We start from the raw sequence: 13,611 nt of genomic DNA on the forward strand, positions 1-13,611 counted from the left end.
GAAGAGGAAAAGACAGAAGAAACGTCCTTTCCCTCCACCGCATCCCCCCTTCCAGACACAAACAAAGGAAAGAAAAAAAACCCACAAGTAAATTTCATCATCATCATCGCCCAATACGTGGAGCTTCAAAAGTGAAAACCCCTATTGTTCCTTTGTTTGTTTGTTTTCTTTTTTCCCTTATTTTTGTGGGATACGGAAAATACATTAAAAACTTTTATGCCTCAAGAAGATCAAGGTACCAAATGAATTTCTATACATTCCCCCCTTGATTCTTTTAACATATAGTAATTCACGTTTTAACTTATTTTCCCTATCTCGCTCCCCAGAATCATATTAGGAAATTCTTAAAGAAAAACAACAACAACAACAACAACAATAGGAATTTAATTTACAGACTCAGAAGAACTAGTGCAAAGGGACCATAACCTGAAAACAAATTGGTCCGCTTGTCCGTGAAAAGGAAAAAAAAGAAAAGAAAAGGAAAAGGAAAGAAAAGAAAAAAAAAGAAAAAACAACGTTTTGTTAGTTTTTGTTATTACTATTATTATTATTATTATTATTATTATTATTATTATTATTATTATTATTATTATTATTATTGTGTTTATTATTATTATTATTATTATTATTATTATTATTATTATTATTATTATTATTATTATTATTATTATTATTATTATTATTACCTACTAAAAGAGCAAAGCTCATTGCTCCCATAGTAAAAAAAAAAAATGAAGGAAACGAAATATCATTTTATCCATCCACCATAAGAGTACGATTGAAACCTTAGCCACTGATCCATTTTCTTTTCTTTCTTCTTTTCTCTGCCTCATTTAAAGGTCTATTCGTGTGTACCAAAGAAACGATCCCCGAAATCTCCCAGACCAGGGCAGATATATTTCTCCTTATTAAGTGTTTCATCAATAGCTGCAGATACTACCTGAACTCCTGGAAACGTCTGCAGGTATCGACGAATGCCTTCTGGACATGTGATGAGGTTTAGAAAGATAATATTCTCCTCTGGAACACCGTACTCGCGAGTGAGAACCTCCGTGGCACGAATGGCAGTGCCGCCAGAGGCAATCATGGGATCAAGCAGCAACACATGACGGCTGGCCACATCCTTTGGAATCTTGCTGTAATTATACCGCTGGTCCGGCCGCTTATCCTCCGTGGTTTCATCGCGCTGAATTAAAATCTTTCCAATGCGAACCCCACGGCATGTTTCACGCAGGGCGTGTTCCATGGATTCCCCGGCGCGGAGAATACTAATGCCAATAATACCACTTTCATCTGGAACACAACCGTGGTACGTGCACCCCGTAGGCGTTTCCACATCTTTTTCACACATCGGGATCAGTTCAAGCCCAGCCTCCACCACCAAACGTATAATACGTTCACTGTAAAATACAAAGTCTGTGCGTGTGGTGTTTTTATCACGAATAATGGTGAAGAGAAACCGCAACTGTAGGGTTTGAGGGATTAAATGAAATTTTGGGTATTCCTTCAGTAGCTGTTGTTCAATCAAATTAGATTCATTGTTTTCACTGGTTCTTGCTGCAACGGCCATTTTTTTTTTCTTGTTGTTGTTGAACTCGTTTTTTTTTTTTTTTTTTTTGTACAAATCCTGTGTGCTTATTTTCTGTTTCGTTTAAATGTTCCTTTTGCGTTCACCGAAAGTGAGGAAAAAGAATACGGGGAAAAAATAACCAAAATAATAAAAAATATATATAATACAAATATCATTATTATTTACTTGGACAGATCATACAACCACATGTGATGCTTTTCTTTTTTTTTGGCTCTATTTCCACCAATATAAATGTATACTTATATCCCATATATTACATACAAGCAGGGGGGACTTCTTCTTGCTGTTTTTCTTGTTTTTTTTTTTTTTGCTATCATCAGTTAGCAAAGAGATACTTCATATATATAAGAAAGCAGGACAAGCATGAAATGGAAAAACGAAAAAAAATCTTCTTTTTATTTCTCCGTTGCATTTTTCGTATCACTACCACCAACAATAATACTAGTACATATATTAAAGTTCTCTCCCGCTATATATATATATATATATATATATATATATATTACACTTTATGACTTACCTTCCAATCCTTAGAAGGTTTCGAAAGTCTTCAAGATTAATTTTACCATCTTTATCAAAGTCTGCAGTTTGTATGAGTAATTCCATCTCCTCATGCGAAAGTTCGCCTAATCCAATACGCTTCATAATACCAGCAAGCACATCAACATCTACAACACCTTGACCATGTGGATCATAAATATGGAAAGCTTCCTTTACGGGATCAAACCTCAAACTTTCTGCAGCTGATGTGTGGAGACCGTGAAAGTTTTCAACAATGTTCCACAATGATTCTACTGTAAAGCTACCATTTGTAGTCTCATCAAGGAGAAACTTGAATTCTTTATTTGTCATATCAGGATAGAAAGCAGAGAGTCGCATCTTTAGGTCACGTGGTTTTAATTCCTTTTTATTCTGCACATCAAAAAAGGCAAAGGCCGCCTCTACATCTGCTCGCTTGAGTGTAATTCCGTCCTTTTTACTCTCTTCCAGCTGAGTTACTGTGGGCCGTCTCTGCGAATTTCCATGATTTGACCGCAAAGACGCCCGGGGTTTTTTAGTGGAAGAGTTCATTGATGGAGCTGGCAATGCACTTCACAAACAGAAAGAGATAGAAAGAGAAAGAGAAAGAGAAAGAAGACAAGAATTGATAATAGAAGCATGAATGTATATATACATATATATATATATATATATATATATATATATATATATATATATATATATATAACAGAAAAATAGTAACGAAAAAGATTAGTAGGAAACAAAAGAGAGAATGATAAAACCCCAAAGGAATGAGAGAGCATGCCTGGGCATAATAATAATAAAAATAAAAAATAAAAGCCAAGGTCAATACTACTCTATAGTAGTACGACAACTGTGAAAATTTTGAGGAGAGGGAGAGAGAAACGAACAGTTGGAGAAATTCCCGCTCGTTTTTAATGTTCAGGCTGTGAATAATAAAAAAAGAAAAATGAAAAAATGAAAAGAGAGAAAAAAAGTAAAGAAAGAACATAAATATATTTCCTTTAAATCAAAGTGTGATTGTCTACAGAGAGTTGAGGACTGTAGATGATGATGATGAGGAAGAATAAGTGAGATGTCGCTGCTTGTACGGACCACACACCGTTGTCCGCATCATGTACGCAACCAAAAGTGCCATAAACTGGGCTCGCGTCTTTTGCTTATTTACCCAAACAACATCATTTTTAATTTCTTTATTATTATTATTATTATTATTATTATTATTATTATTATTATTATTATTATTATTATTATTATTATTATTATTATTATTATTATTATTATTATTATTATTATTATTATTATTATTATTATTATTATTATTATTATTATTATTATTATTATTATTATTATTATTATTATTATTATTATTATTATTGTCATTGTTACTCTTGTTGATGTAGTTAGATCGCATTATTCGTCGTGTCACTTCTCGTTTAATGCATGAACGACGCACACGCAATATAGTGACCACCTTATCTCTATCTTCCCTATGCCGTCGTGTGATGAGTCCCCAGTGATTGCCAGGAGTAAGACAACGACGACATTTAACTTCACCTTCCCATTTTCCATTTAATGTAGAAGAAATTGACTTGTTATCATCATGCATTGCCGTATGCTTTACTGTTTCTTCTTTTTCTTCTTCATTGTTTACATGACATGTGTGTGGGGCCCGCCACCATTCATCCATTTCCAACACATGCGCCGTAATGCAGGAACGGGCAAGGGGGGAAATCCACAAGACGAATGAAATACCCAAATTCTTCCCTTGTGGGGTGCCTGGCAACAGTGAGAAGAAAAGCGGCGGATATCTCCAATCGACTTGTACTCGTTGTGGAGTTGAATTATTATTATTATTATTATTATTATTATTATTATTATTATTTTCGTTATTATTCCTTCTTGTTCTTTGCCCCAATGCCGCGGTGTTTTGCTTCTCCGGTGAAAAGGTGAGTTTTTCCCACAATGCCCGTGCCTGTGCTGCAACTGCCCGCATTGCCGTTCTCTGCAGAATGCAATAATACCGTTTATCCCGTCCTCTATCACTCGTACCGTAAAAGATCCCGAAAAAGACATCGAGGAAGTTCAGTGGACGCGGCGATATCATTCCGGCAAAGCTCCCCAGAGATGTTGCACCGCGACTTATTGTTTCCACCACCTCTGCTCTACTGGTGTAAATGAGATGTCGCGTGATCACAACAGGACCAACCTCAAATCGGCAAACATAATGCCATGGAACATTATTAGTAGTATGATTAGTATAATGATTAGATGGTGGTGGTATATGTTTAGAGACATGATAACGCATTTCAATAGTTCGTTTCTCTCCGGTTTTGGGTGCTTTTCTGCGTACAATCCATGCCAACATGTGCCGCATTCCATACGCCCCACTGCAGAACTGCATATGCAATTGACATCCCTTGCAATTTGGACAACGAACGCAATGTGGTGTGTACACATCCATCACATCTTCTTTTCTCATTATTATTCCTTTTCTTTTCTTGTTGTTGTTATTGTGTGGGACAAAAGAAAAGTAACGATGCAGTGGTGTAATCGTGGAAGCCAAAGTGCCAAGATGCACAATACGCTCTCGTGGGGGATTCGGATTCTTTTCGACTCGCATGGTATTAAATGATGGGTCTCGCGATTCCCGCTGGATATCTGTCTCTCTTCTTATTGTTATTGGTACCTTTATGTCGTTTGTGATGAAAACATTATTAGAGATTTCTTCTTCTTTTCCCTTTTTTAGGGTGTTTTGCATACCACTATCTTTACAAGGAAAGTGCATTTCTCTTTTGGAATCTACACACTTTATTAATAATAATAGTGTGAGGAATCAAATACAAATCGAACCAAACGAAAGAAATTAAACAAGACTAGTGATGATAACACACTAAGAGAGAGAGAGAAGTAGCAACACACAACAGTGAATTAAGAAACCGAAACCCATCCGAACACGGACAAAAACAAAAAGAAGGAGAAAAGAAGAAACAAGAGAAAACAGTGAATTTTAACTCTACTACTAGTAACCCCATATCATATAAAAAATACAAACAATAAATTGAAACTGTACCAGATATTTATTTATTAAAGAATCCTAAAAACTGACGAAAAGGAAGTGCTGAGAAGCCCTTTTAACCCGCCTCCCGCTCTCCCCATCGCAAGTTCCACCCCTTCGCTACGTCTACTGAGTGGGCTGTTTTACCTCGAGATAAGCCGTCCGCCGGGTTCTGCTCTAAAGCTGCATAACACCACTTTGCTCTTATACCGTGCGAGCGCAAAACTCTGTCGATGGCGTCAGCTTCCTTCACCAAAGCTTGTGAATGTGTGTTTCCTTTTTGCATAATATGCATGACGGTTGTATTGTCCACGCAAATATCCACGGGACCGTGTAGATGTGTTTTAAAACCGCGTAAAGCGAGATGAACTGCTCGTGCCTCCGCTTGAGATATCATATGGGGTGTGCGTTCCCACGCACCGCCCGCGGCCAAAACGCCCCTGAATCTTTGAATAACAGCGCCCCCCATCCGTACATGGAGGCGTCAGTGACGAGTGTTGCCGTGGAAGGCAACTTTTGTGGAGGATGAACCGGGTCGTTCTTTAACAATGTGTTGAGCCAACTTTGTCCGATGTCCTTTGCAGTTGGTGATAAATTTGCCGGGTCTTGTGGCCGTATTAATCCTCGATTTAAACGAGATAAACGTCGAAGTACGATTTTCAAGAAGAAATAATAAGGGAAAAGAGCTGCACCTCTTACCCCACCCGCGTACAGCATACGCGAAACTGTGCTCTCCAGTCCTTCGACTGTCGTGTTATCCAGTGAAGGAGCCTGTTGCAATCTCTGTATTGTTTTCTCACTTAAAGACACCGTGTTGTCTTTGTGATTGAAACGTACGCCTATGAAATCATATTCTTTAGTGTTGAGCTTCTGTTCTCCAATGGTGGCGCCGCATTGTTGCATGTTCTTCCGAATTGTCTTTCCCCAAGCATCCACCTTCTGATGTGGACCACTTATTTGGATGTTATCAATCCATACATCTATTTTTAACCCTTTGGGTGCCGCGCACTGTGGCAATACCAATTCTGGATCGCCAGCCAAAACTCTTGTAATGGTATTTATAATCTCAGGACTACATTTATAGCCCATGAAAAGGCGAGTGAACTCAACGAATTCACCTGATTCCGTGCGGCAACGGAAACTTGTGCGTGTGTTTACTGGTAAGGCCACTTGGAAAAAAGATGCCTTTAAATCAAATAATGTTGCCGTTTCATCGTAAACCACATCCAGATACTTTGAAATATGCGCGAGAGGAACATCGGCCTCATAATCATCCTTGTCATTCTTTTCTCTTGGCCACGCAATAAAACGTCTTCTTTGTCCGGAGGGTTTGCCCTCCACTACCGTAAACGGGACGACCCATCCTGTGGTTGGATGTGATGAAGCTGTGCAAATAACGCCTGCTTCCTTCATACGCTGCGCATCAGCGTTATTAATTCGTAAGTTGGATTCACGCCGTTTGGCGTATAATTCGGGTTTCTGCATAATGTGCCACACCTCATCCCAATGCCTCCTGGCCTTATGGTTGAGGCGGTCTCTTATCCATTGGGTGGAAAGCGTGCCTACGTCTATTTGTTGCAACGGTAATTGTGTTTCGTCTTCTTTTGTCGCCACACTGTTTCGGTGTGATCGTTGCAGTATATTATGCCCTTTGAAAGGGGCGCAGAAATGTTGCGTTGTCAATTCTGGTAATTCCCATTTTTTTGCAGCTCATTTTTCCAATTCTCTTACATCAATGATGTCAAGTGTGCGGACTTGTTTATTGTTGCGGCCCAATGGCCTAAGTATCGCACCGTGCTGCGTGGGAGTTCCATGGGGTCTGCGTGTTTCCCTAACTGTGTTATTAATCGTGGATCGAGATCGTGTTCGATCACTGCTGCCGCGGCGTGTGCTAGCGCTCCTCTCTTTATGGAGTGAGCTGCCACTCCGTACGGTCGAAGGATATTCTCCATGTCTTTCGTAGTTAGCGTCGTTAACTTTTCGTCGCTTGTCAATCCTTTTATGGTTTCCTTGACGCGTCGTGCGCCCGCACCTGCGATTACCACGTATTTTGCCGCTCTGTGAGGGTCGCTCGTGAATGTTTTTGGTAGTGCTGCCCAATCCACTATTATGGCATTGGGATCTTGATTGTGTGGCACGAAATTTTGTTTCTGGAGTTGTGCTATTTCTCCCCATCGGCTGGCTGTAACCCACGCTAGTCGTAATGCCACCCAATCTTTTTCCTTTGTCAGAGTAACGATTATCATATCTAATTCCCATATTAACATGGGGCGTGCCTGTTTTAACGGGTCCTGTGCCGCCGTCTTCCGTAAACCCATTAGAAACATTTGTGTGGGTGTTCTGGGCGATGCTAGCATGGTACTTAGGGTACGCGTGTATTGAATCGCGCTGCTCTTTGCCAATTGCAAACTTACTATAAATAATGGAATGTTTTCCTCTTGTACCTCTAAATTGTGTTTTACCACGAACTCTATGAACCTGCGCAGTATTGAACCCCTCTGTTCCAAAGTTGTGCGGGTCCACATGTGTTTTGCGATGCGGTTGGCCTCTGATGCCAGCGCCAAGACGTACGGGTCGTGAGAGCGCGCTGGAATTAAAGTTATATCGTTCATGGATTTTGCCCCTGGAGGGAGTGTATCGGATGGGAAAACCTCTTGTAATTGTTGTCGTGTTGCGTGTTGATCTTGTATATTGCCTGTTATAATCTTCTGTGTGGCTGTTTGAATATGTGTTCGAAAGAAAACCACGGTGTTGAGGGGACGCGACCAGTCTTGCGTCCTGACGTTCTTTTGGTATCCTATTTGCCCGGGCCCCGGTATTCACTGTTTCCGTGGCCGGTAATCGTTTTTTGGTTTAAATGGTTCTCTGTACGCGTCTACACAGCACGTCGTGCCGTAATGTCCGATGCGACCGCATCTGAAACACCGAGCCTTACTCGGCGGTGGTAATGACTGTTTCCGCTTTACCTTATTCACGGCTTGCGCGATTGGATCTTCCTTTTGCCAAGGCTCTTCATAAGCTTCTCGTAGTGCGGTTATCTTCACGCCTGGGTGATCTTTTGCAGCCTGAATTAGTCGGAGGTGTGTATATACCTGTCATCCCATATGGACGAGCTGCTCTGAAATCCCCTCGTTACGAAAGGAGTCCAGCCATTGTATGAACATATCCCATGCATCTTGATAAAAAGGACCGGGATTAACCAGTCTGGGAAAAAGTTGCTGATAAGCCGCCACAACTTCTGTTGGTGATGTATCCATCAAAAATTCCATCAGTCCATCAAAGGTCTGTATTTTTTCTATAGGTCGGCTGCTTTCGAGCCACGTTGGTTGGCGGCGTTCCTGGATTCCCCGAAGACCCAACTTTGGGTGTTCCTCATTTTCCGGCAAATCGGGCGCTGGTTTCCCTGCCCAGCCTGTTATATTTCTACCTTGCGGTGGTGATATCTTTGGTTCCTTAGTTTCACCCAGAACAGACGGTTGTTCCGTTTGATTGTAGTTTTCCAGCGCTGATTTTAATTGCGCTTGTGTGGCAGCATGCTGATTTTGCAGCTGTCGTGGTTCTTCAAGCGTCTGGTTTAATTGTGTGTGGGATGCTGCCAGTAGGGCTTGCGTGTTAGCCTGTTGATGCATCTGTGCCAGTTGATTTTGTAATTCCTGGAGTTGTATATTAGCGGTTTGCTGTGCTCGAAAAGCTTCGTGTTCTAACTGTGCTCGGGCGCTGTTATATTCTTGATGAAGCCTTAGAGCTTGCTCTCCCAGTGCGGCCCATTCCGCCCCGAATAAGTTATTTGTCGTCTCGAAAATTTGTAGAAAATTTTGATTTCGAGGCATTATAAAACCAATAATGGACGGGCACACGGATTCCCAGTCCATAAAGTTGTTTGGCCCCATTTTTAATTTGAGAGTATCACCGTCTAAAGTTAGAGTACTGTCAACATGAAAAGTGTGTTGCGGCATATCCGCAGGTCTCAACTCAAAGGAAAATTCTAATGGACCATATCGGCGCACAAAATCCTTGAAAGCCTTAGTGCAAATTCTTCACTCTAGTGGTGTATAAGGCTGAATGGTTGTCATGATCGTACTTTAAAAATTTACTATTTTCTTTTCAGAAACTTACTATTGGCACACTGTTAGGAATAAAAAGAAGTAAAAATATTCCTAATAGTTAAACCCATACAAGATATAAAAGTCAATAAGACTCGACCATTCTTATCGCAAGCTGACAGAAACCCCCACGTATAGAAAAAGAAAAAGGCAGCAGCAAGAGGGATAGATAAACTAACCCCAACAGATAGAGTTAGCAGGAACATTTGTTGAAAGCAATAGTAGAACTCAGCATCACTGTGTAAGAAAACCAAAATATATATATATATATATATATATATATATATATATATATATATCCTCATCCACGGCATTCCTAATAATAAACTCGCATAATACAAGAAGGAATTTACCCCAAAAGTAATAAGGAAATGAAATGATTACCACTTACCACTACTACTACTACTACACATGTTTACTTTTGCTTTCTGTTTGTTTCCCATTACTAGACTGCTTTTAGCTCTAGCATTTATGGGAAACCTATCTCTGTATTATCTCTTTCTTTCCTTCTCACTACCCCACCTTTACTGCATACAAATATGTAGAAAGAATAGTATAGTATATATCTACTCATATGTATTCGTACATATGTATGCTCCATACGCACTCACGAAACCTCATCTTACACAGAAAGAAGGATAAAAATGAGCTATTGAGACAAAAGAAAGATATTATTATATCTTTTCTACTGCTAAAGATCCCTGTTGCTGATCTCGTTCTTTTGCTTCCGTTAAAGGCCTCTGAAGTAGAAAGAAGGCACAATGATAAACAAGTTGTTTCATACTTCGGTGATTATTTGTATAGGTGGTATCAATAAATCTTGGTGGACTAAGAAGAACGAAACCTATGCGCTGCGCTACCGCGAGAACTTCTCCAAGTGAAAGTTCAATCGACACATCTTCAGAAGAATCCGCAAAGTGATACAACAAGGGACCAACATTCACCCAATACCCTCCTGGCACAAGTAAATTGTAAATAATTTCTATGTATTCCACAATATTATGCGCTGTATCAATAAAAAAGCATGTCGCTACGGCATTCCAGCTCTTACGTTGATGCTGTTTGGCATAAACCTCCGTAAAGTCCCCCGCCACCATGGAGAGTTCACCAAACGCGGGTTGTTGCCCTTCACGGAGGTTATCAACCGCCTCAGAGGCGCAGAGATCAGGAATATGCACATCCACAAACTGATCCTCACGGTTTACCAAATTGCTGGTATTATCAACATAGGGACAAATTTTGTGTTGACACGAGGCCACAACGTGATTCTGTATGTAATGTCCAGCGATGAGCATGTGATAACTGAACTCATTTGCCTGTGCAGCGAATCCACGCAGGGCCAACTCCACCGTAAGTCGGCATAGTCCTGCACCAGGAACGAGAATCTTTACACTTCCACGTGTTGCCGGATCTGGATAACAATCTTCCAATGTAGCCAATATAGGGAGATAAACAGAATTGCGCTCTGGTGCCCCTTCCGCTGACCAATCACGTACAAATTGTCGAAGTGTGGAAAACACCTTGTCAATATCCAGTGAAGTTGGTGGAGGGACATCTTCCATCTGTACAGTGGTACCATTGGGCCAATAAATATCAAATAATTCTGGTGATGACCTACATATGGACTCAAAGAAGGAACTGTTTGTCTCAATACAATCCAAATATTTAGAAAACATAGAGTCCAAATCAATACAAAGAGATAACTGGTGTTGTTGATGAAATTTAAGAAAATTTCTTAACCGAGTATCACGCGTGGAAACGGCATGTTTTCTGTAAGCTCGAAACGCACTAACAGTTCGAAGAAAACTGACATGATCATCATACATATCATCACTTTCATCAGATCCCTGCCCCTGAGATGGGGATCCCTGCCATTGATAATTCTCTCCTTCTCCTTCTTCCACCTGTTGTTCCGAGACGTAATTAGCGGATGAAGGATTATTATTATTATTATTATTATTATTATTATTATTATTATTATTATTACCATGCGGAGCATTTCCACCAAGTGGATATGGCGGTGGTGGTGGCAGCGGTGCTACCGAATGCTGCTCTTCTGCAGATATCATTTCCTATTCACGTATGTGTGTGTGTGTATGTAGGATGTATGTATATATATATGTATGTGGGTGTAGGGATGCCTGTTTATTATTACGTGTGATGGGGCTCAACCTGAAGTAAAGCAAAGAAAGAAACAAGAATATATTCAACTTTACGCAACGACCAGGCCGTTCTCTTTTTTTAATATATATTTTTCCCCTATCCCTTCCAATTCTTCTTCAGAAAAAAAAATGAAGAGTATTTAATTCAAAGAGAAGGAGAGAAGAAGAAAAAACGAAATAAATGAAAGAATACAAATAATTTACTATAAAAAAATCCAAGAAGGAAAAAATAAAATAAAATAAATAATAATAACTGAATAAAAACAATACGTATAAGGATAGAGGAAAAGTGCGAACGAAAGAAAAAGAAAGAAGGGCCGAAAAACGAAAAAAAAAGTGATGAAAGAATAAAAACTTATATCTGGGTATTTTCTTTTTTTTTTTTTTTGAACGGTTAAATATTCCTTTACATCACAACCCCCCATTCTCGAAGATTGACGTAGTCTTCAATGTCACGTTTTAACTGGTAAATCGCCTTGTAAAGAATGTCCAATGAGGCAACAAGTCTGTTTCGTGGCTCTTCCTGTAAATCAAACCACTGCTTGACTTCTTCAGAGAGCTCCTTAGAAAAACGACTCATATTCGACTGAATCCATCCATTTGCAGCCTCACTAACATCCTCAAAGGACTTTAGATGATTATACACAATCTGGTATTCTTTTCGAAGAATGGCGTAATTGGTTTGCGCAATACTTAGCTGCGATAGGTCTGTTATCTGTATGGGTCTTAATGCCTGTTCTATACTTGACAGTTTTGCAGCCGCTTCAGCTTTCTGCAATTGTGCTAACACCTCTGTCACAGTTGATGGCATAGTCCACTTCATTTTTGAAAGATCGCCATCATCCCACCGAATTCCACTTTGTTCCGTAGAAGTAAGAAGTGTCATTGGTTTTGTCAACGAGCCAGTCGTTGTTCCAGTTATATTTTTTGTTCCACCAATACTACTACTACTACTACTACTATTATTAATATTCCCCGTAGTAGAAGTAGTAGTAATAGTAGCAGTACCTATTCTTTTTGTTTTTGTTGCGGATGTGTGGATTCCACTTTCCGTTTTTCGCCTCATCGATAATTTTTCACCTTCTCCCTTTTCTCTATCATCATTATCATCATCACTGTCATCATCATCATCTTCTTCCTCTCGCTCTCGTTTAGAACTCCCAAGTCCTGCCATAATACCTTTAGAACAGACTGCTAACATTACATCTCGATCTGCGTAAAGGGCAAAGCGATCCAAAACACTCTTGTCGCCTGCAACCTTTGGAAGAGCCAGATTTGCAACTTGCTGTTTAATCGCCTTAGAGCTATAACTCTCAATATCAACTAATTTATACCCGTCTGCTTCGAGTTCCCGCTGGCCGCGTAAATTCAACATTGTGAGAACTCCAAGCACAGCATTTAACGCCTCACTATTCTCTGAGACAAACTTCCTTAGTACTTCTCTTTGATCCCGCGGACCCGGTGCTAAGAAGAGTGCTACTTTAACCGCCAAGTTGCGATACTTCTGAATAACATCAGAAGTATCAATTTGTGGTGTTACTGCCAATGATGGATTCATGCCTTCTTTTGACTCTTTATGTAATGTATTCTCTTCTTCACACTTCTGTTGCATTTCTGATTGTAATTGCTGCGGTTCATGTGCTTCTTTCGTTACGGATTTAAATAGAGGAATCTCTGCTGATCCACTAACCCCACTCTGCTGGTGTCGATACGTGCGAGTCCCTCCCATTTCAAGCTTACAATGCCACTTCACACCTCCATTTGTATCATGGAAAACAACAACACTATCACTGGCTTCTGCAAGCATTACGGCACCACCACGGATGGCATTGATGAGGTCTACAGGAAGTGTTCCTGCAGCAACTGGGTTTATCCTCATCTTGAAGGTTCTACTGCCTTTTCTTTCTTTTTTTTAAATATTATTATTGTTTTTTTTAATTCTTTTACTCCAGGATGCACATATTGCAAGAGGAAAAAGAAAAAGAAAAGAAGTAAACAAAGTAATGCTTGCAGAGGAACTATCAAATAATCAAAGGCTATCCTTTCTGAAAAAAATTATTTTTTCAATTATCTAAACTCAATAATATATATATATATATATATATATATATATATATATTATTGGGTATATATAAAATACATATTCCATTTTTAGTATCAACAATAGAAATAGTG

At 39.6% G+C, this 13,611-nt stretch overlaps 5 protein-coding genes across 5 annotated transcripts; all 5 read right to left on the minus strand.

The window, feature by feature from the left end:
• Positions 1-841: 841 nt before the first annotated feature.
• LSM04_000894 (uncharacterized protein) lies at positions 842-1,570 on the minus strand (the record flags this gene model as incomplete). Its single annotated transcript, XM_067333086.1, has 1 exon — positions 842-1,570. The coding sequence occupies one exon, from the start codon at positions 1,568-1,570 to the stop codon at positions 842-844; it is 729 nt and encodes a 242-aa protein (XP_067185530.1).
• Positions 1,571-2,107: 537 nt separating this feature from the next.
• On the minus strand, positions 2,108-2,662 carry LSM04_009080 (EF-hand domain; the record flags this gene model as incomplete). Its single annotated transcript, XM_067333087.1, has 1 exon — positions 2,108-2,662. One exon carries the CDS (start codon positions 2,660-2,662, stop codon positions 2,108-2,110), a length of 555 nt encoding a protein of 184 aa, XP_067185894.1.
• Positions 2,663-3,137: 475 nt separating this feature from the next.
• On the minus strand, positions 3,138-4,517 carry LSM04_001371 (uncharacterized protein; the record flags this gene model as incomplete). Its single annotated transcript, XM_067333088.1, has 1 exon — positions 3,138-4,517. One exon carries the CDS (start codon positions 4,515-4,517, stop codon positions 3,138-3,140), a length of 1,380 nt encoding a protein of 459 aa, XP_067185552.1.
• A 5,431-nt stretch (positions 4,518-9,948) lies between these two features.
• Positions 9,949-11,343, minus strand: LSM04_005765 (N2227-like protein; the record flags this gene model as incomplete). Its single annotated transcript, XM_067333089.1, has 1 exon — positions 9,949-11,343. One exon carries the CDS (start codon positions 11,341-11,343, stop codon positions 9,949-9,951), a length of 1,395 nt encoding a protein of 464 aa, XP_067185734.1.
• Positions 11,344-11,842: 499 nt separating this feature from the next.
• On the minus strand, positions 11,843-13,315 carry LSM04_007050 (uncharacterized protein; the record flags this gene model as incomplete). Its single annotated transcript, XM_067333091.1, has 1 exon — positions 11,843-13,315. The coding sequence occupies one exon, from the start codon at positions 13,313-13,315 to the stop codon at positions 11,843-11,845; it is 1,473 nt and encodes a 490-aa protein (XP_067185795.1).
• Between the last annotated feature and the right edge of the window lie 296 nt (positions 13,316-13,611).

The sequence above is a fragment of the Trypanosoma melophagium genome, assembly GCF_022059095.1.
Source record: "Trypanosoma melophagium isolate St. Kilda chromosome Unknown ctg9segment0, whole genome shotgun sequence".
Classification (NCBI taxonomy): domain Eukaryota; phylum Euglenozoa; class Kinetoplastea; order Trypanosomatida; family Trypanosomatidae; genus Trypanosoma; species Trypanosoma melophagium.